Genomic DNA, 21,596 nt, shown 5'->3' with positions numbered 1-21,596 from the left:
TCAGGGGAAACGAGAACTAACAGTGATCTGGTCCAGCTTCACTGAGGTGTCCCTGCAGGAGAGCTTCAGAAGGGCGGGGACCTCGCAGAAAAAGTGGTTGATTGCCCAAGAGGCACAGAAGGGGAACTGCATGGTGACTGGGGTGAGCAGGAAACCGTCTGCAGACCCTCCCAGCCAGGCGGCCACCACGATCAGCAGGCAGACCCTGCGGCTCATCAGCACAGGGTAGCGCAGAGGGTGGCAGATGGCCACATAATGGTCATGGGACATGAGTCCTAGGTGGAAGAACTCTGCCCCTGCCAAGGTCAGGTAGAGGAAGTGCTGGGCAGTGCACCCTGCAAAGGACATGGCCCTCTGGCTGGTGGCCTGGTCCAGCAGCATCTTGGGCAAGATGGTGGAGATGTACAGGATGTCCATGAGGGAGAGCTGGCTGAGCAGGAAGTACATGGGGGTGTGCAGCCGGGGGTCGGCGCGGATGAGCAGGATCATGGTAGTGTTGCTGGCGATGGAGATCACGAAGACCAGGAGAATGAGGGAAAAGAGCAGCCAGGGGAAGTGGCTGCTGCTGAACAACCCCAGGAGGATGAAGACAGCGTACAGGGAGCTGTTGCCCCACTCCATAGCACTGAAGGCTGCAGAGGGCGGGACTCAAGCTGGAGAAGTACAGGTGGGCTTAGAGCATCATGGTGTGGCCACGCCCAGATCCAGGCTAAGGCTTCTGACCTCACGAATCTTGGAAAAGGCTGGGCAGGTGTCTTGCCCCATTACAGCATCATCCACTCAGGAGCAGGATGCCCGTCCAGCGGCTTGGCCTTGCTAAGTTAGAGGTCCTGAGGCAGCAAGTCCATCTGCTTTTGTTTAAGGACATTCATCCGCTGTCTCTCAAGCACTGTCCTACCTGGAGAGGAGCCGTCCTGCTGGACAGGCCAGAGTGGAGGTGAGAAGAGTGGCCAGCCCAGCCCCACCCCGCACCAGGCTTTGGTCCTCACACTGCAGGGTCAAAGCCACAAGTCAGGAGCACGTGTGCTGTCCATGGGGAGACGGCCATGTGGGCTCCACCTGGTTTGCAGGTTCTTGAAGGTTTGCACACTGTAAAACTCGATGCTTGACGTGCTTATCAGGTGCTCAGTGTTGGAAGGCAAAGACTCTGCTGATGTGTGAACACAGAGCCCTCAGTGTGAGGGGCAATCCAGGGTCGGCAGAGAAAGGCTGTCAATGGGGGAAGTAATGTTGAGGATCAGGGTTATTATCTTCCCCTTTCAGCAGAAAACTATGGGTTATTAGCAGACAACTTACTCACCTGTGAAGTGAATAAACTCAGCAATTATGATATAACATTTTAATAGAAAAATAGAAGGATGAACTGATTTAAATAATATCAGGAGTTATTATCTCCCAAGTTACTTTGCTCTTAAATTTGAAGTCAGATCATGCATACTTAGCCATTTCAGTCAAATACTATCTTACCACAAATATGAACATTATGGGTCACTTGGACAGTTTATGTTGACATCACAGAGACCTACATTGCGCAGCCTGGTGTCCAGGAGTCCCAGGAAGCTGCTGAGCTCCTGAAACATTAAAACTGAGGATGTACTGTAACTACACAGTAATTGCAGAGGTCTGGTGACTCATAAATAGTAAGTTACATTCCCCCCACACCTCATGAAATACTAGAGGACTCTCTACCCACTCCACAGAGAAAAAAGGTGAGACCTAAAGAGGGTCAGAAACTCCCCAGGGCACAGGCTCTGCTGGTCCAGGGCAGTCTAACTGCTCTAGGCTGGTTTTTGCTGAGCCAGAGTGGACAGAGAGTGTCGTGAATTAAACATGCATTAAACCAGTTAAGTCATCAGTACCTCACCCTGGGCAAGCCATACTTTTAGGTTCTGAGTGGACCTAAAAGACTGTGAAGACCTGGTCCCTTCTTGCAAGGAGCACAGAGAGGAGGGACAGGAATTGCCCTTGCAGTGTGTATGGCCAGGTGTCCTTCAAGAATGGCTTTGATTAGACTCTCCAGGGTTTTGACTTCTCCCTGGCTGGTGCACAAGAGAGAAGAAGAGGGCAGAACAGGGAGAGGACAGGGCAGGGCAGCAATGCAAGCCAGAGCCCAGGAATGCACACAAGAGGTCCAGTCAGGACCCCTGTGCAGTTGGCCACAGCCACCACGGATGGATGTCAATCATGAAAAGTGAATCCTCAGCCCGCCTCGACCCAGGAGCCTGGCTCCCTGTGCTCTGTCCAGCTTCCCCTGTCCTGAGACATAGTTGGTTCCCAGCAGAGCTCCTCTCCAGGTGTTTTCCTGATGTATGCCCTTTCTAATTTTGCCTTCTTTCTCTCCACTGTCTTAAGCCTCTGGGGAAATTAAAGAAAAGCACTCAGCAGCATTCCAAGTGATGGAGAGAGAGAGAGAGCAAGATGTCTCCTAGTGCTGACCTTCAGCATTTTAATGAGAGCAAGCCCCATGGAGAGCTGTGATCATTAGTGCACTACAGATCCAGGGAATGGCAGGTGGTCAGTGGAGACCAGGCACAGAGACTGCCATTGGTCCATGGCGAATGCCAAAGCCCAAGAGCACTAATGGGCACAGGCGCCTTCCTGTCAGGGTGTTGTCCCCAGCCCTGACCACGAACTTTCCTGGAGCTGAACTTGCTAATGAGGCCTTGGAGACTTCCCAGCCTTGCTCACAAAGGGAAGGGAGATTGGAGGCTCATAATTCCTTAGATTTTAAGAGCATCTTTGTCCTTCTCTGTCAGTGTTGTCTGTGTCCTGTGTTTAAACCATCACAAAGGAGTATAAGAGCACTGAGGAGAATATGGGAAACAAGAAAAGGGAAAGGAATTCCCTGGGATACTCCATGCCCTTGTATAGAAATCATTATGTCTATGCATAACTCATGCTATTCTGTTCTATTCCAGTCCATTATTTTATTATTTATGGTGGTGCTATGAATTGAACACGCAAGTACTCTACCACTGCACCACACCCCTGTGCCTAACTTAAACTTTAGCATTCTTCCAATCTGATATGTAGTTAAGACCCCTTTTTTGTGTAGATGTGGGGTGTCTTCTCAAATTACTGTGATGGTTGATTGATGTGACAAGCACTTTCGAGGGCTCCTTGTTTGATTGACAAGCACATTGCTTCTCAGTTTGCTTATGAAACACTGTATCATGAGTTTGCTTCTCTGGGTAGGTTGTGGAAGGTGGGTTTATTTGCTTTAGATGCCTGCAACCAAAGTGCTAGACGGGCTGCTGAAAAGCGATGCCAGCCAACCACAGATACACTTGGGGCTCCCTGCTTGCCCAGCTCTTAGCAAGAGCATCTAGATGGTCATTAATACGATTTTTGTTTATGACTAAGAAACCTGGGAATGTTTTCATGGGTATATTTTCCCCTCTCTATATATTGGGATTTAATTGCTCATGACATTTGCCCTTTTTAATATTAGGGATTTCTCAAAATTGGCCTGCTTTCTTTATAGAATAAGGGCATTCTTCTAAGTGTGATATTTGTTGCAACTTCTTTACCGAAACCATTACTTTTATTTTTACTTTATTTGATTTTAGGCCAGAGAAGTTCTAAATATTTATGTGCTGCATCCCTCCCCTGACTCAGGCAATGGCAAGGCCCTACTGAGGTGGATGGTGCAAGGCGTCCATCCTCTGGAGGAGCACAGTATGTTTCTAGGAATGGGCTGGTTTGTTTTTGTATTCCTGTTAATAAGTATAGTTGCGACTTCTCATATGACCATCAAGTATGAAGGAGAAAACATGACTTTCCCAATTAATGCAACTACTTCTAAAGAATAGATCTGTTTGCTCTAAATGCAATGATTCAGCTGTGGAGTGTAACTTGTTTATGTCTAATGAAAAACTCCCTGTATTCCTGTCAAGGAAGTTTTTGAGAAATTAAATTAAAATCTAGAGAAGAAGAATTAATGTTAAGAAGACAGATTAGTGCTTAGTACTGGGCAACTTGTTCTTGTTCCTGTGCACAATGGTTTGTGCTCTTACTCTTGTGTGATTAAAATTAATAACAAGTTAACCACTTGCTGTAACCATGGCACCAGTTCCAGTCAATAAGTCAAGAAAGAATAGTCAAGGTATAGGCCAATATTTTGGGATATTTCTAACTATTATTAAAAGTTAACTAAGCAGAAAAAGCTCAAAGCAATACACGAACTGAAAGTAAAAATGCTTGCTTATGCATAAGCCAAGATACATTCTTCTATTCTAATTGTAGCTCTGTAATACTTTGTTTCTTTGAATAATGATTCCTGTTTTGTAACCACAAAATACTGTGAGACTGCCAAAATGAAAAGTATATATGATTAACTTCACAAGTAAAGATTGGGATTCAGCACCTTCACTTTGGTGTCTGTGTTGTTTCTCCACCCCCCTTTCGCCGACTCCTCACCATCCGTTCGTCTCCTGAGACCCCCTGTTGGAGCTGGTCTCCGACATTTATGTAGTTAAAACATTTATTTGGTCACTTTTAACTCTTGAGTTTATTTGGGAAAGTCATTCCCCATGCAAATATTTGATTAATATGCAATTCCATTTTGGTTCAGCTTTCATACTTTTAAAAATATGCACTATTCTAATATCTTGAGGATTAATTTGGTCTTGGTTGAGAACTCTGAAACTCTGGGGTCTCTATAAGGCCAAGGACACGGTACCTCTGCCCTTCAAGATCTCGCCAATGAGACCTAACTTTCATTTCTGGCAGAAGCAAGAATTGAAGTGATGTCCAGGAACCTCCTGCCCCTGATTCCCAGCCCCTCTCTCTGTGGGACATGGAACAGGCCATCTTGGAAGCCTCTTCTCATCCCTCTCTCATGTGGGAAATCTGATAGGAGATGTGAGTCCCCAGATAGTGTTAGGTTGGTCTTCAGCAAAGAACACCAGCAGTGCCAGCCCCTGCTGGCCTCTGTCCCCAGCTCTCCTCTGCAATACAGCAGATCCAATAGCAGGGAGCTGGGTGTCTTTGTTTTTCCCCTTTTGTATGCAGTCATTTTCTTGTGAGAAAACTGCTCTCTGTGAAGAACTGACACAATCCTTGGTGACCACCTAACTCAGAAAGTGTGTATTTATTATTATTGTTGTTGATTTGTTTGCTTCTGCAGTACTGAGGCAGTTGACCACTGAGAAACATCCCTTTTTCTTTTCTATTTTGAGACATGATCTCTCGAGGTGGTCCAGGCTGGTCTAAAGTTATATTTTCCTTCCTCAACCTCCAGAGTTAAGTTTAGGGTGAAGGATGAGCAAGAGTAGACAGGAGAGCAGCAGGGAAGTTGGCTTCAGGAGGAGCAAGAACCACAATGTGCAGAGGCACAGAGACAAGCGAGGGCAGGCCCTGAGGGAGGACCGGCCACAATGGCATCACTGGGGATCAGCACCAGGCAAGGAGCGGGGAGGGAAGGCTGGCCAGGGCTGTATATCTGCCTGGAGAGGAGCTGGGACTTCACCAGTGGGCAGTGGGGACATTCGGGGGCTCACTCATGATAATGAGCTCACGATTCTGTTTTAAAGACCATGGCAGCACCTGTGTGATCTGTGGGCTTGAGGCAACAGGGACATCCTAGTGACTTCTGCCCAAGCCCAGAGGAGCAGTGGTAACGCCCTGAAAGTTTAGAGGGTGGGAGAGAAGATGGACTGAAGCACTCAAGAGCTTGGGCCAGCGGCACTCATGATGGGACTGGTGGTGTGACAGCAGGTGGACCGACAGCTGGGTCTCAGGCCTCCTGTTGGGGACTGGCAGGCAGTGGGGGCACCCGCCCACATCAGGGCACGTATGCATAGCTGGATGCAGTCCAGGCATGAGATGACACCATGTGGAGATGCTGGATTTTGTGAGCGTCAGAAGTGGCACATTTGGATATTCACTGCAGTTACAGCTTCTCCTGAGGAAATGGAGAAACTGAGGGCACTAGGCAAGGTCTGGTTAAAACCCAAAGCTTTCCAGAGGTGGGGACAACCACACAAGGCATGCAGATGCTTTCCTGCCATTTGCTTTCTTGTTTTTCTTGCTCTGTGCACAGAGCTTGCGTGGGGGTCTCTCACCCTTCTACAACACGGTTTCTAACCTGAGTATGTCTTCAGCTTTCCTGATGGCCCATGTGTCCCGGTTCTCTGTGCTGTGGACTCACACCCTACTTTAAATCCCTTTATCACCTTTCCTTGGTGTCTGGGAAGGCAGAGATCACTACTACGCCCTGGTCTGCTTCTTCACCTGGGAGTCTCCCACTGGGGGATTTGTGGACTTGGGCAGAAATGAGAAAGTGGGACTCAGGGCAGAAGCCAGACCTGGGCTTCTACGTGTTGTGTGGCCAACGCCTGCCCCCGGGCAGGGCAAGTTTGGAGTGAAGGTGTCCTGAGCTGCAGCCTGACCTGCCTGCACACCTGGGACTCTCTCTCCTAACATGTAGCTGCAGCTCAGCCAACCCCAGAGGCCACACTCCACCCACGTCAAATTAGACGGTGGCAGCTGGACCCACGGCACTGCCTGGGCCTCGCTTCCTTTTCCTGTGGGCACTGCAAACACTTTGGCTGCCAAGGCCACCACCAAGAGGCAAGCGGGGCCTCCTGAGCTGCTCTTGGTCTGACTGCTGCCCAACCTAGGACTGTACATAAAGGGGTTGTGGTTTTTAAAATGAGGTGCGCTGCAGGTTTGCTTTCTAGCAAAACCACCTTTATTTCCCTGGACAGCACACTGGGCGCTCAGAGCGAAGGCCAGCTCTTCTGTGGAGCACTACTTGCGGTGGTCCTTCTCCCCCAGGAGCCACAGTTTGGCCTTGTACCGAGTGATGTCCTTGTAGACCCTGAAGTGATTCAGCCTGTGGTCCTGGCGCTCCGGGCTGACCTAGATGGAGGCAGGGGTAGCAGAGCTGGTCAGGAGGGGGAAGAGCTGGACCCAATCGGGCCTCCTTGACAGGTGGCCCCAGGGCTCTCCTGGTCAACGCTGCTTGTAAAACTGCGACACCCCTGCTTAGAGCGTCCCGAGAGCAAGGGGCGTCAGCTCCACAGAGCTGGGGCTCTGCCCTGCCCACTGCCTACATGGAGGGCAGCCTGCGAGTCCCCTGGGAAGTCCTAGGTTCTGGGGACCTTGCATCAAACACCCCGGTTTACTGTTTTCTCTCATTTCCTGGTACCTGGTCTCCTCCCAGCTTCCTTCAGGGAAAATGGAAGCTGAGAAGTGGCCCCACCCCACCCCTGGGCCCCAGGAAGCCGGACTGCAGCACATCTGTGGCTGGTGCCCCTGGCTGCATGGACACAGGGAAGGCCGACTCCTGGCTTCCTTCCTGTGAACTGTCCAGTCCTGCAGGACTAACGGAGCAGAGCAGCTGCTTGCCCCATCGTGGCCCAACTGCGCTGCGGTTCACTTCCCTTTCTACACCGTTTCCTCTTCCTTCTGAGGCAGGGGGCACCACAGCCAGGCTGCCCAGAGCCAGCGGGCCTCTGTGCTGGGGTGCCAGGGACAGCTGGGGGCAGTGCTGTGCCTGTCCCCGGACAGCATCTGCACACACTAGTGTTCACCAGGTGCTTGAATGGAAAGGGAGTGTGGTGGGGGGTCACAGCGAGCCACGGAGAGGGAAGACCTCAGCACATGCACCTTAGAGAAGCTGCCCTGAGGGTCACCAGGGACGTACATGCTCATTCCATCCCAGTCTGCGAGCGTGTGTGTGAATGTGTGTGTATGTGTGTGTGAGTGTGTGTATGTGTGTGTGTGTGTGAGTGTGTGTGTATGTGAGTGTGTGTATTGAGTGTGTGAGTGTGTATGAGTGTGTGAGGATGTGTGTGTATTTTTGTGTGTGTATGTGAATGTGTGTGTGATGTGTGTGAGTGTGTATGTGTGAGTGTGTGTGTATGTGAGTGTATATGTGTGTGAGTGTATGTGAGTATGTGTGAGTGTGTGTGGGAGTGTGAGTATGTGTATGTGTGAGCGTGCGTGTATGTGTGAATGTGTATGTGTGGGAGTGTGTGAGAGTGTGTGTGTTATGTGTGAATGTGTGTGTATGTGTGAGTGTGTGTATGTGTGAGTGTGTGTATGTGTGTGTGTGAATGTGTGTGTGTGAATGTGAGTGTATGTGTGTGTGTGTGTGAGTGTGTATGTGTGTGTGAGTGAGAGTGTGTATGAGTGTGTGTTGGTGTGTGTGAGTGTTTGGACACACACCACACATGAGGATATATTTTCAGCAGGTGTTACCCAGAGACACAAGGCAAAGAGGTGCCCACTGAGCCTTACTTACCAGGGGTACCTGGGCTGAGGTTGGGGTGCTCTGAACAGGCCAAGGTCCTGCCAGGGACAGGGTCCTCACATTGGGGCCCATGGAGCACATCAATCACGTCCTCTGCCCCAAGCACAACGCTCTGAAAGCCCAGCTTCTTTACCTTTGATGTTCCCACAACACCTGGATCTAATCTGGGGGGCTTACTTCCTTGCTTGCTCCCTGTGCCACCTGAGGGCATTGTCCCCACATGTGTGATGGACAGACTGAGTGCCGGCAGGCCCCTTGGGACTCAGACACAGCATTCTATCCTGGAGGCCTGGAAGGGTCTGAGCAGGGCAGGCCTGGCTGGGCCCCACACTCTTCCTTCCTGTTGTGTGTGCTGACTGTCAGAGATGCCCTGAGGTGCAGGGAGCAACCTTCCCATGGTGCGTGAAGTCCCCAGCTCTCTGGAGCTTTGCTAAGACGCCCAATGTCCCCTGGGCAGACCTGTCTTCACCAGGCTCCCTTCCCTCCCACCTCCTTCTCACTGGACAAGGACTCTCTGGACCAAACTCCACTCAGGCCGTCCTCCTTTTAAACCAGGCCTGACTTAGGGCCTTCTGTTGTCACCTCTGCATCGTCCAGTTTCAGTGAAACTCCGGCTGAGCAGTGTAGCAAGAGCCACCACCCTGGGTGTTGACTGTGCTGGGTGTCTGTGGGCTCCTTGCTATCTGTCCCCCAGAGCAGGTCTGGTCCCTGCCCTGCCTTCAGCAAGAATCCAGCCAGGTCAGCTTAGCCAGGACCCCTCACCCAGAAGTTCCCCCCAGTGATCCCCCCCACACCTCCATCCTTTGTCCAGCTGCCCAGTCTCTCCCACCCTGCTGGAGCCTCTGCCCTAACCACAGCCCCCCTTGGATCAAGCCTTCCGTGTGGTCTTTAGAAATCACTGATCCCTGATTCTTTATTCTTGTTCAATCAAGGTTTTGAGCAGTTTCCTCTGAAGTCCCCTCTTTCACTGATAGTTAGACCTCAGGGCTGTCCCTTCCCTCCGTGTGGCCTTGCTTCCCAAGCTCTGAGCCACACCTCCTGCTTTTGGGGTGAGCTCTTCTCTGTGAGTGGTGGCCCCCTGGAGACATCCTCCTGTCTGGAGCAGCACCTGACTGTCCCGGGCAGGGCTCAGGGACTCCTTTCTGCTCTTCCATCTGCATCACAGGAGCCTGGCCACGTTTACTGAGCAGGTGCTGTGTGCTGGGCACTGTCCCAGGTACTGCTCCTCTCAGCAACCCTGTGAGGCAGGTTCTGTGGTGTCCCCATTCATGACCAGGGTCAGCACCACACAGTGGCTTAGAAACTCACCCCAGGTCTCAGGATACCAAGAAGGACAGAATTCAAGCCCCTGCCAGCTGGCTGTCCACTCTGCTCTCAGCCACTGCCCGCACCACCCTGTATTCCTACTGCTGCCCGAAGCAGGGGCCTCACTTACCAAGGGCTCTGCCTCCCAGCCGATCTCCTGACTTTCCGTCTGTGTCTCTGGGTACTTTTTCCGGGGTCTCTGAGCAGCATGGTGAACGAGATTCAGAAACCTGACTGGGAGAGGAGGCTCAAGTTAGAAGCTGCCCGTGTCCTTTTCCTGGCCACACCACTCCAGGGCCACAGAATTCTGTGTGCAGAGCCAGGGCCTGAGACAGGGGCATCTGGTTCTCAGCCATGTGTCAGCAAATGTTTTGAGTGCAAATTGCCAGGCACTGTTCTGGACCCTGGAGCAAGGCTGTGACAGACATGGCCCCCTCTGGGAGTCCAGGGCAGGCAGGAACAGAGGTCAACTCCTCTGCTCTCAGAACATGCAGTTGCTGCCCTTCTGTGCCTCTCCATCATGTGGGGTCCTTCCACAGCCTCCCGTCTGACACACTAAACCACCTGTGCCCACCTGCCCCAACAGTAACACATCCCCTGCCTGACGAACGCACCTGTTCTCCATGCTATTGCCCATGATCCCACCCCCCACACTGGTGGAGGCACTTACAGGCTGCCCTCTTGCCTCTGCCTCATTGTGCTGAGACCCCTGGGCCCACCCTACTGCCTGTCACCAGGTAAAGTGGAAACATGAACAGGACTGTGTTTACTGAGCATGGTGAGGCGGGTTCAGCTCTAAGCACCTGTGGTGTTTTGCTTGGTCCTTCCAACAACTCTAAGAAGTGGGCTGAGAGGTCAACAACCTGGCTGAAGCCCACAGTTAAGGAGCGGCAGCACCAGGACGTGAATCCAGTTCCTAGGCCTTCAGAACCCGTGTAACATCTGAACATTTGTGAATGAATGACTCCTCTTTTCAGGCCATCGGGGACTCTTGTGGATGACAGTAATGAGTTGGCATGTGTTTGCTCATCAGTCTCTCTGAGCTTGGTCAGTAGAGTCTAGTCTCAAGACCACAGCAGAGGACCCTAAGGTTCCCTGCAGCGACTCTGCCTGCGAGTTCTCTGAGCCCCCTGCCTCTCTCTGCCCCACCTCACGCAGTCTCCAACCCCAGGACTTACCATCTTCAGGTTCCTCCAAGTTATAATGCCACGACATGGGCTTCCTGGTGATTGTGTGAACTGGAGAAGAGCAGGGACACAGCACAGGTCAGAGCACAACCCCTGCCCTCCTGCCACTCACCCTAGACCAGACTCCCATTCTGCACCCATGGAGTGCCTGGGCCTGGGGGGTTCTGGCTGGGTGCTGGGAACAAGGTCCCACAGCCCTTGAGGACCTAGGGTCTGGCCTGGCACTGTCCAGGGCAGTGGTCACAATCCACAGGATACTAGGATTTATGTTTGTTTATTCATTCACTCATTTATTTATTGCAGTGAGCTAACCCTCACCCGAACCCTAATCCAGCCCTCTTTACTTTTATTTTGAGACCAGTCTCTGTTGAGGTCATCCTTAAACTTGCAATCTCCCTGCCCCAAGCTCCCTGTTGCCAGAATACAGGTGTGTGTCACTGTGCCCAGGAGTAAAAAGTCTTCTGAGCATGCACCCCTAAGATATGAAATGTATATGTCATCTTTATGTAAAATTATCTGCATATTAGAAAAGAATAATATTTTTTTTTGTAGTACAAGTAAACAGAAATGCAAGCTACAGTATTTTCTCACTTCACCACAATGGTCACATAAATCCTGTGCCCAAGGGAAAGAACTGGAGGAAATCACTTTTCCCAGAATGAATGTGGCCTGAGGGATTATTTAGCTTGTTGGGATGGACCAAACTGTACTTTTCTCCTGAAATCAGTGGTGGGGACTCCAGAAGACAACTAGAAGAATTCTAAGCAGAATGAAGTCACTGAATGTCCTGAAGACAGCCAGGCTGCAGGGGTGCTGGTTATAGAGGCCCAGAGTGGGGGGCTCAGGGAGGAGGAGCAGGTGGGCAGTTTCCATGGGGGCTGTGGCATGAGTGTTCAGAGGTGGAGGAGAGAGGATCCTGGTCGGGAGCCTAGCAGCCACGGGGAGCAGGAACTTGGGTGGATTGGAGGAGGGCAGTTGGGGATGAAGCTAGGGAGGAATCAGAGCTAATTCCAAAGGGGTGGAAGCACTGGCTGTTTTAAGGTAGCTCAGAAGTAGCAGAGGCCACACAAGTCTTCAGCAGAGGGATGGACATAACCAAACTGGCCTCTTAGGGTAGCTCTAAGCCAGCAGTCCCTAGGACATGGGTTGGGGTGGCTGGTTTGGAGGGAAGGAGTGTAGCTGGGAGCCCAGCAGAGCAGCAGGCAGGAATGAGGATGGCCCTGTTGGGGCTGGGGAGTGAGGCTGGAGAGGGGCAGGTCCAGTCGCTGTCCAGAGGGTGGAATTAAGTGAGAGGTGGGTACGCCCCCAGTGTACCATGAGTCTTTCCCTGAGGTAGGAACAGACAAGGGTCAGGGGAAATGTGAAGCAGCAGCCATTCTGCTTCTGTGACTGCCAGGTGTGTGGACTGAGGGATGGAGGCCGGGGCTGACTCAGGCTTCTCACCTGGGACGGAAAGGCCCAGCTGCCTTGTGCTGCCACAGGGTCTTCTGGAGAAGCAGAGGGTGGGCAAGGGATTCAGGGCCCCTAGCTTTCTAGAGGGCCAGTTTGAGGTCCCTAATGGTGAGTCCAAGGAAGGTAGCTGGGAGGTGGTCAGATGGCAGATCTGGAGCTCATCTGAGGCCCAGTGTCCTTTAGGGGCTGCTGATGCTGCAGGATGAGGTGGATCTCACAGGAGTGTGCAGGGTGAGAGGAGTGGAGGGGAGGGTGCTTTTACCTGGATGACAGGGAACACTGACCAGAGCCCACTCTCCTGACCTTTCCAGATAAAATCTTAAAATCCCTTTAGTATAGGAAAAGAAATCAAAATATAAACAAAAATAAAATCTAAAACCCCTGCAAAATGCAGTTACTTCAAAAGGAAAATTATTAGAAGCAACTCCTAGCTGCTGCAGTGGTACACACCTGTAACTCCAGAGGTTTGTGAGGCTGAGGAAGGAGGATCATAAATTCTGAAGGCAGCCTCAGTAACTTCACCAGGCTGTGTCTCAAAATGGAAAATAAAAAGGACTAGGGATGTGGTTGAGAGCCCCTGAATTCAATCCATGGTAAACACACTCATGCACACACACAGACACTCACAATCACACACAACAACAACAACACACACACACACACACACACACACACAACCACACACAAAGAAAACCAAACCTAAAAGAACCAAACAGTACTGCTTATATGCATGCAGTACATTTGATCTCATCTTGAGGTGGATGCATTTCAATGCATCTGATGTGTCTCAGGAGGCCGGGCGGCCCTGGAATCCACCCTTCCTGGAGACCAGAGACCAGGGCAGGCCTCTCCCTGCTGCCTGTGCGCCCACAACCCACCCCGCAGTGCCCTGCCTCTGTCCCCCAGTCCTCACCCTTGCGCAGGGGATTCACGTGGTACTCTGTGCAGAGCTTCTGTGTGCGCAGCTCTCGCAGGTACTGTTCCCGTAGGAACTGGTTCTGATGAACCTCGTCCTGGATCACCCTCTCCCTCTGGTGTCCAGCCATGGCCTGGCCATGCTGGTGCTGTGGGGCTCTCTAAGTGCCCTCTGGCTGGGGTGGTGCCAGGTCCTCTGTCCTCTCCAGGCAACAGTGTCCCAAGCCGTCTCCTGGCAACAGAGTCCTGGTTGGAATGCTCCAGTCTTCAGTCCTGGACCTCCCTTGGGTAGCTCAGTCCCCCAACTCCACCCAATGCCCCCAGATCCCTCCTCCCAGGGCCCCAGGCAGGTACTGGAGTCCTCTGCCCCAGCCTCTCAGGTCAGAACCTGGGTACTAGAGGGGCCCTTGGACATCATCAGGGAAGGGCTCCAGGTCCAGTCACAGACTGATGGCTGGACTTCACCTTGGCCAGTCATTTCCTAAAAAAGATTTGAAGAGGAGTCAGGAAGCTCTCCCACTTTGAAGCAGATGCCCAGAATCAAGACCTATGGCTAGCTTACACACACACACACACACACACACACACACACACACACACACTCCCAGGGCTGGCAGTTTTCCATTTGAGAACACGTTCTGTCCAGTGTGGTTATAGACAGAACCACCCTTTCCCTATTGAAGTTCCTGGGAATTTAGTGTTTTTAACTGTGGTAAGATACACCACCTTCGGCCTTGGGGTGGTGCCGAGTGTGTTCACACCCTGTGCAACCCATCTCCAGAGCTGCTTCACACTCTGAGCTGGCCAGCCTGTCCCCTCCTCCAGCCCTGGCCACCACCTCTCCATTCTGTGTCTGGATTCACCCCACTGGACACCTTATGCAACAGTTCACTTTAAAAGAACCCAAAGTGCCTCACCCAGAGAGGGAGGCCCCCTGGCCCCGTGAGCACCTCACCCTGACTCTACAGCCTGTGCTCTCCCCACTGGGGACCTTCTCCTTGGTCCATTCACGCATTTGTGAGATGGAGTGTCCAGGAGGGCTTAGGGCAGGGACCACAGTTGGACACGCTGGCTGTGTGGAGGCTTCCACAGGGTCCTGGGTGACTCCTGACCTCATGCCTGCTGCTCCTGCAGGCTCCTGCAGCTGGCTGCTCAGCAGGAGAGGGAAGGAAGGACTCTGGAAAAAGGGCCCTGCTGAAGCTCTTTCTGCCATGGTGCCAAGACAGAGTGAGGGAGAGCCCAGACAGTGGTAGGACAGCCAGGATCTGGTCGGGGAGCCAGGGGTCTGGCAACTGACCTCAGAAATGCTCCAGGCTGAGTGTGGGGCTGTCATCCTTCTGTGTCCCCTGGGTCCACCTGCTCAGGCTGCTGGGAAGACAGCCCCAGAGACTGTGACCTCCCACAGTAGGGAGACTGTCTCCCCTGGATGAGTGTGTCAACCCTGCTGCCTGGTTGGGGAGGCTGGATTGTGGGTGGGACTGGATTATGGGGACTTAGAAGGGAGATCTGGGAGGAGGAGAGGGGGTAAAGATGGGGGAGTGACGGCAAAGGGAAGCCAGATGAACAGGGGGGAGGCGAGTGGGTGGTCTGGGAGCAAGAGAGGAAGAGCTGGGCACGGGGCCCCTCAAGGCAGGGTGTTGGGAAGGGACCATGTAAGGCAGAGGAGGGAAAGTGGTGGGGCAGAGGCCAGAAGGGGAGGGCTTGAGCCGGAGAGCAGGCTGAGGGCTGGCAGCCTGGCGGGTCAGGGAAGGGAGGCGGTGATGGTGCTGGAGGGTGGGCGCAGGAGGGGGGCGCGGGCGTTGAGCTTTATCCACGGGAGGAAGCTTCTTAATCATGTCTTTGGACAGTCCTAGCTACTCACTGGCCAACCAGTGACTGACCCTTGCCAGAGGGCCTCCCACAGTTCTCTCCTCAGATTCCATGATGGAAGGCCCTTTGTGACAGGCACAGCCCCACCCTGTAAGGCACTGAGTAGGCCCCACCATCCAGGGACTGGTCCCATGTCTAGGTTCAAGAGTGGTCACAGGACACAGCAGAGAGAGAGATGCTGCACTAGGAGTCCATGTCCTTGGGGGACTTCAGACTGCCCTCCTCAGGCAGTGACTGATCAGAGGGCTAGGGGACACCTCTGTGCCTGGGTTCTAGGACACACTTTGGTGGTGCCAAGTGTGTTCACACGGTGTGCAGGGAAGTGGGATGGGAAAGTGGAATCGGTGGGTGTCCCAGTGGATTAACTCACTGTGTTTCCAGAGCCCTTTCCTATCATCTAACTCCCTGCCTGAATAGAGGTCGTGAGAGGGGAGAAGAGGTGTCCATTCTGCAATGAGGAGGATGCTGGAGACTAGGGAGGGGGCTGCCATGGGCAGGGAGTGGGGTCAGAGCTGGTGGGACCAGTAAGACTTCTAGAAACTTCTATGTATCTTCAGTACCCAACATGGGTGGGATGGTGTGTTTTGAGGATCTTAAGTCCAGCAGTAGAGAAATAATCTCTAAGAGGAGGGTTTCTGTCGTAGCTATGAATCAGCTCAGTGCCCATGTGTGGAGCAGGCCTTAGACATTTACCTGGAGAAGCAGCTCCTCACACCACACCCTGGTCCCCACTCCCAGTAGGAATCTGCACCTGGGGGGCTGTCCAGGTGAATGCCACCAGGGAAGTCCCTCCTCCTTTTTGTGCAGTTTTCCTAAGCAGTGAGTGATCAGGGTGCAGACTGTTTTCACTGGCCGTGTGTCCACCCAGCACTCGAGGAAGAAAGCACCATGGGGCAGGTCGTGTGCTGCAGTGTTTCTTGGGTCTTCAGTTCTCTGGAGAAGATAGAATGTGGAATGGAAAACTGCTCCATTCAAAGGCCCCAAATCAAGCCTAGGAGACACTGGTGCAGAAGTTAGAAGCTTTTCCTGGAGGACATGCCCATCAGGTTCATTTTACCTGGGCTTAAAATATTTCTAATTCAAGGAGAAATCGCTGCTTGGTACAAAGTCAAAAGATTGATCCCATCATTCACAAGCTGCCCAGCTGCTCCAGCTGCACCAGAGCTGGGCTTCAGGGTGGTCCTGGGGTCAGGGTGGACTTAACACACTCAGAGGGACTGTGTGGGCAGTGCCTTTATGCAGAGGAGACGTGTGACGGTCACCAGGGCCGAGTGAGTAACAGGTGACACCTGGGCTGAGATCCCTGCTAGAGCCACGAGGCCCTGGCAGGTCGTGTGTCCCTTCCCCTCCTCTCCCTACTGCTGTGTTCCATGTTGACTGTCGACTGCTGACACAGAGTAGGTTTGGGTCCAAAAATAACCATGTGCAGAGATGCCTGGAGAGGAGGGCAGGTCCTTCAGAGGTGCTCTGCCTGTCCACTCAGGGAAAAAGGACTGAGGGAGACCCTTGGGGGTTGGGGACCCAGAGCGAGGTGTGGGTGGCTCCAGGGCAGTGGAGAACGGGTTTGCTTTTCCATCCCACCTGAGTCTGGTCCTTCACAGCTGGTGTAGAACATGGGGCCTCATCTCCTGAGTCTGACAGCAGCCCAGTGAGGTGGCCTGGGGATGGGCTGGGCCTCCTGTTCTTCTCCTGGGGGTGTGGATGCCCACATATGACGGCTGACTTACAGAATCACAGCACTGCTGAGTGAGGGACCGGGGAGGGTGGAAGCCCTTAGATCCTGAGGACAGGGCTCCTGAGTAGCCGAGGCCTCCAGATCATGTCCTGACCCCTGGCACTAGGACTTCCCTCAGTCCTTTTCTCAAATCCTCCTGCCCAAGCTTCGTGGCAGGATGGAGTTGATGCTGTGCAGGAGTAAGGGCAAGTGGGTTCCGAACCATAAATCCTTCCTTTTCCTCTGACTTCAAGCACCAAACATGACACAGTTTCCTACCAAGTTTGTGCTCAGAGGGTCTTTGGAAGGGGAGCCTGTGGCCTTGCATTCCCACCATCTTCACACTGCCCATCGTCACTCAGTGTGTTTGGGAGCCCAGGTGACCACTCTTACATATTGGGGTGCCCTTTTGCCCCAAGTGGCTCAGAGCCCAGGATATTGCAAACCAATTGTCACAGGAGTGTCCTACAGAGAAGGAACTCCCCTTCACTGACGCACCCTGCATGGCATCCTTGGGAGTTGACTGGAGAGGTGGCCATTGGGCTGGCGCTTGGTTGTCTAAGGAGCTGAGTCTGTGGCTCTGTGGTCTTGGTGTCTGCTTGGCTCAGCCTCAGGACCAGCCTGGTGAGAAGGCCCCAGGAGCGCTGGGCGAGCACCTGCTACCTCTTCCTTCCCCACCTCCTCTTGGATAGGCCCCTCCACGGCCATCTTGAATTTGCTGACAATGAGGAATCATCGACTCTGCTGATTCTCTTTGCAGCATTGTGTGGAGTTGTCGACTGGTTCCCTCCCTTGCCCTGGCCAGCCACCTCAAAGGGAGGGAGTTATGAGGAGAGACGCTCTTTGAACATGGAGGCTCTCTGCATCACCTTTGAGGGTGTTGGCCACCAGGTGCAGACCCCAGCTGACAGCCCAGGGGACACTGCAGTGCTCAGTCGTCTCAGTGGTCACGTCTGTAGTGTGCAGGAACAGGGCTCACACCTAATGTGCAGAATACAGGAAGCATCTCCCCAGTTCCCTCTGGGATTTGGAGATTGGTAGTGTGCTGGAGAGACCTAAGTATGCAGGGTCTCCAGCAGCTGGATGTTCCTCCTAGGTCGTGTCTCCAGCCTCAGATTTTGTGATCTGGCCAGAAGCACATGGCCCCAAACACCTTTTCCACTTGTGCCTTGGAAATGTCCGCAGACCACGTGCACAAGCTGCGTCGGGTGCCATGACCTCTGACTGTCAGATGATGGGTGGTGTTTGGGCCATCTCTAGGCTGGACAGTCCAGGCAGAGCTGGCAGTGCTGGAGTCCTCTGGCACATTGATTTAGGCCTGAATGAGTGGTCCCTCCAGGTTGTGGTTCATAGCATCCATGCTGGACCTTGGGCGCGGGCCCTGTCTCTTCCATTCAGCCATTTGCCTGCACCATCCGTCTCTGTCATGGCCTGTCCATTTGTGTAGTGGCAAAGTGGACAAAAATGCCCACCACATACTGCTGGGAGGGTGCTGGCCCCCATCGGTGCAGGAAGAGAATGTGTTCTGATTTTTATTGTGGAATTTGCCACTGAGGATTATCCAGGGGACCCCCCCACACACCCTGAGGCACTCCTCCAGCAGCTGATCTGGGGCAGGGGTGCCTGGTCAGGCTTGTTACTTAGCAGTGTGCTTCTTTAGTAGCCCCAACCCCTGTTCCCACAGCTGGCTGGCCCCATGCTGGTGCTCCAAACAGCAGGCAGCAGCTCCCCAGGTGCTACATGGAGTGAGTCTTCAGAGCCTTTGCTTCCGGGATACAAGTTCCTGATTGTCCTGAGGGCACTGCAGTCAGGGAGAGGAAAATCTCTGAGGTCCAGAGCACCCTGGGAGCTATTTGTGCAGGTCTTTGGTACTCCTAAACTCTCCAGGCAGCCATGATGGGAAAGAGCAGTGGGTTCAAGGAAGAGCAGCTATTATAAAATACTGGATTCTGGCCATTTTGTAAAGAAAAATGTTAATTTAGGTCACAGTCTTTTTTTGCTTTTTTTTTTTTTTTAACTCTCAAAGCCCAAGATCAGGTGGCCTCCTCTGTTTGCCCTGTAGCATTACCTGACAGCTTCACCACATGACGGGGAATCAAAAAGGGAGCAGCCACATGCACAGGGGTGCATGCTGGGGGGTGCCTCGCTATATGCCAAGCCTCTCCTGTGGCAGCCCACTGGCTCTGGAAGCCCATCATCTGCCCACTTGCAGGAAGGTGCTCTGTGCCATGAGGAGCCTGCATTGGACCCCAGTCTCGCAAAGCCCTGCACCTCGGCCCTGCCATGCTGGGGACCAAGCCTCCAACCCATGAACCTGTGGGGGACATGCTCAACCGCTGCAGGGCAGAGCAACTGCCCTGGGGCTGAGCCAAGAGAGGGCTCAGGCCCGTGACCAGCTGTCTGCTTTCCTGACCCCGAATGCAAAGCCTTCGGGCCTCCAGCCCTTCTGAAGGACGAGAGTAGGTTCGAACTTGTGATCATCCCTCCACAGTAAGTTCACACCGTCAGCTGTCCCCTGACCAGCTGAGCACCACGGTGACCACCGTCTGCCTGGCTGTCCACCTATCAGAATGCAGGGCATCCCAAGCCGGCTGTCCCAGGACAGCTCTGCCAAGAACAGCCTAGCTTCTCTGGTCCAGCCCTCACCAGCAGTTGCTGGAGGGGACCCGGCTGCTGTTTTGGTGGCTGATGAATTCAGTCTGCCAATCCTCTGGCAGTGTCCTTGGAGCACCTGAGCCACCTGCCTGAGCACTGCTCAGACCACCCCAGTACCCAGAACTGACCACCTACCCAGGCCCATCTCTCCTGAGACCTGCTGTGGCAGTGTTGTAGGGGACAGATGAGGCAAGGCACAAAAGATAGCAGGAAACAATTTTAATTGGCTGAAACCATGTTCAGAGGGGACAGCTTTTGCTATAATCAATCAATCCCCTGAATCCTGAGTTCAGGTATTTTCAGAGTTTTATACCCAGCATGTAAGGGGAGGGACTCAGAAATTCACAGTCTGCAGAAGTTCACATAAAAGCAGCTTTTCTTTCTCTGTTCTGGGCAAGTTAACCCTTCAAGGATAACACCTGAGAAGGGGAGAGTTGTTTCTCCCCTTTCTTTCCTCCCCCTGCCAGCTGTTATCATAGAGCCCAGTTGGTAACTTCTCTTATCTTAGAAATGTAGACATCTATCTCTGTGAAGCCCCAGCTTAAGGCCAGAGGCCTTGTTAAAGGACTTGTCTTTTAATTTTCCCATTTTGCATTTTGTAAACACACTTCTACAAAGTACTACGCAGGATAAATGTGTATGAAAAACTAGTAAAGGGGTGTTCAGCACCTGGAGGGCTGATTTCTTCCAGAGCCAATGGCCAATTAAAATAGAACAACAGGAAAATACAAAGTTTACCTACATTTAACTTTTTGTAGAGACTCTTTTGCTGATGGTCCTAAAATCAATTATGGTGAAGATTTGTAGAGAAACTTAGTTAAGATTTTCTGTGGAGGAGGGGGTGCCACTACTATAGGGGGTAAAGTCCCATGTCCTCTGGTGGCCCCTCAATAGCTGCCACCTGGGACCCACCTTGGGACACTCCCGGATGTCACACAGGCCTCCTTCCCTCTGGCACCAAATGTCTACTCCACTTACCCAATGGCACCATTGTCCCTTCTCACCATCCTGGGCAGCACCCACAGGGCAGACCTGTAGGGGTTCTGTGTTTAGGATTGGGGTTCCTGATGACTTGCTTGGTGCCTAAGGAAGTCTCTGTGCAAAGGCATAGGATGCCCAGTTGCTATGGCAATGCCCTCCATTATCAGCTTCCACCTTAATCTTAGGCACATAACTCCCGGGAATAAAGGAACTTACTTGCTAGATAACCACAATGTCTCACCAAGCTCTGGTGGTCCTGGATCTGCCCGCCGAACAGTGACTTCAGACAACAGACTTTCTTGAGAACTGCACAAAGTTCCTAACGTTGCATATTGTAACTGTGAAGTATAATTGCAGAATAAGCAACCTTACTGATACTCTAAACAATAATGTGGTTATGGTACTAATGACCTAATGTAACCTACCGATATAAATAAATGTGGCCGCTTGGACAAAGGCCACTCTACCACCTTCCCTGTCTCTGCACCCTGTCTGTGTCTCTGTCTACCTATTATTATTATTATTTTCACAGGCCTCCTGTCCTCATCAATCCCATGGATTTTCCATCATGGGGCTCCATCTTCTTTTTAAAAATCTTTGAGTCAAGGTGAATAATATGTGCCCTGCATCCATCAAGAGCTTTCAGAAAAATTTGTCTTTTAAGGCCTGTTTCCTGTAGGGCTTTCTGTGAGAATTGTGGTCCTCCTGGTCAAATGAAGCAGTGAGAGTCCCTCTGGCTTATCCCTGGGAGTGTCTGGAGACCATCTGGTAGCTTTTCCTTTCAAAATAAGTGACAGAACCCACGAGGACCCAGGCGTCCAGAGACACTGTGCATTATCACGTTATGGAACATCGTCTACATTGCTCTTGTTTGGTGGTTGCTTTACACACTGCATAGAGGATGTATTCTAAAATACAGTTTGTGGCCTTATAAGTATAAAATATGTGCAGGTGTGTATGTGTGTGTGTGTGTGTGTGTGTGTGTGTGTGTACTTGGTGGTAGACCAGAGGGCTCTGCTTCAGCTGATGGTGCAATAAGAGATACTTGGTTGACGTGGAACTTATTTAAAAGTTTAATTTCTAGACTTGCTGAAAGGTGTGTTTTAAATGCATAGATATACATAACCAGAGATCTTCATTGAGAAAGACAAAATGAAACAGAAAAGTAAAGATACACTGAACTGTATTTAAATCATTATATAAAGTAAAATATTAAACTATATACATATAAATTGTTAATGCAAGGAGATCAAAGCCA

The 21,596-nt window shown here is 52.0% G+C and overlaps 2 protein-coding genes across 2 annotated transcripts; both read right to left on the bottom strand.

Moving 5' to 3' along the window:
• On the bottom strand, positions 1 to 621 carry LOC139705882 (olfactory receptor 2T27-like). The gene has a single exon (XM_071612778.1). The coding sequence runs from the start codon at positions 619 to 621 to the stop codon at positions 1 to 3; it is 621 nt and encodes a 206-aa protein (XP_071468879.1).
• Positions 622 to 6,753: 6,132 nt separating this feature from the next.
• Positions 6,754 to 13,250, bottom strand: LOC139705652 (cilia- and flagella-associated protein 144-like). Its single transcript, XM_071611803.1, has 4 exons — positions 13,118 to 13,250; positions 10,744 to 10,803; positions 9,696 to 9,799; positions 6,754 to 6,864 (listed from the first exon to the last, which is right to left on the bottom strand). The coding sequence occupies exons 1-4, from the start codon at positions 13,248 to 13,250 to the stop codon at positions 6,754 to 6,756; spliced, it is 408 nt and encodes a 135-aa protein (XP_071467904.1).
• Between the last annotated feature and the right edge of the window lie 8,346 nt (positions 13,251 to 21,596).

This window comes from Marmota flaviventris, chromosome 5 (genome assembly GCF_047511675.1).
Source record: "Marmota flaviventris isolate mMarFla1 chromosome 5, mMarFla1.hap1, whole genome shotgun sequence".
Classification (NCBI taxonomy): domain Eukaryota; kingdom Metazoa; phylum Chordata; class Mammalia; order Rodentia; family Sciuridae; genus Marmota; species Marmota flaviventris.
The sequence above is the reverse complement of the archived record's forward strand: the minus strand, read 5'-3'. Positions and strand labels throughout refer to the sequence as shown.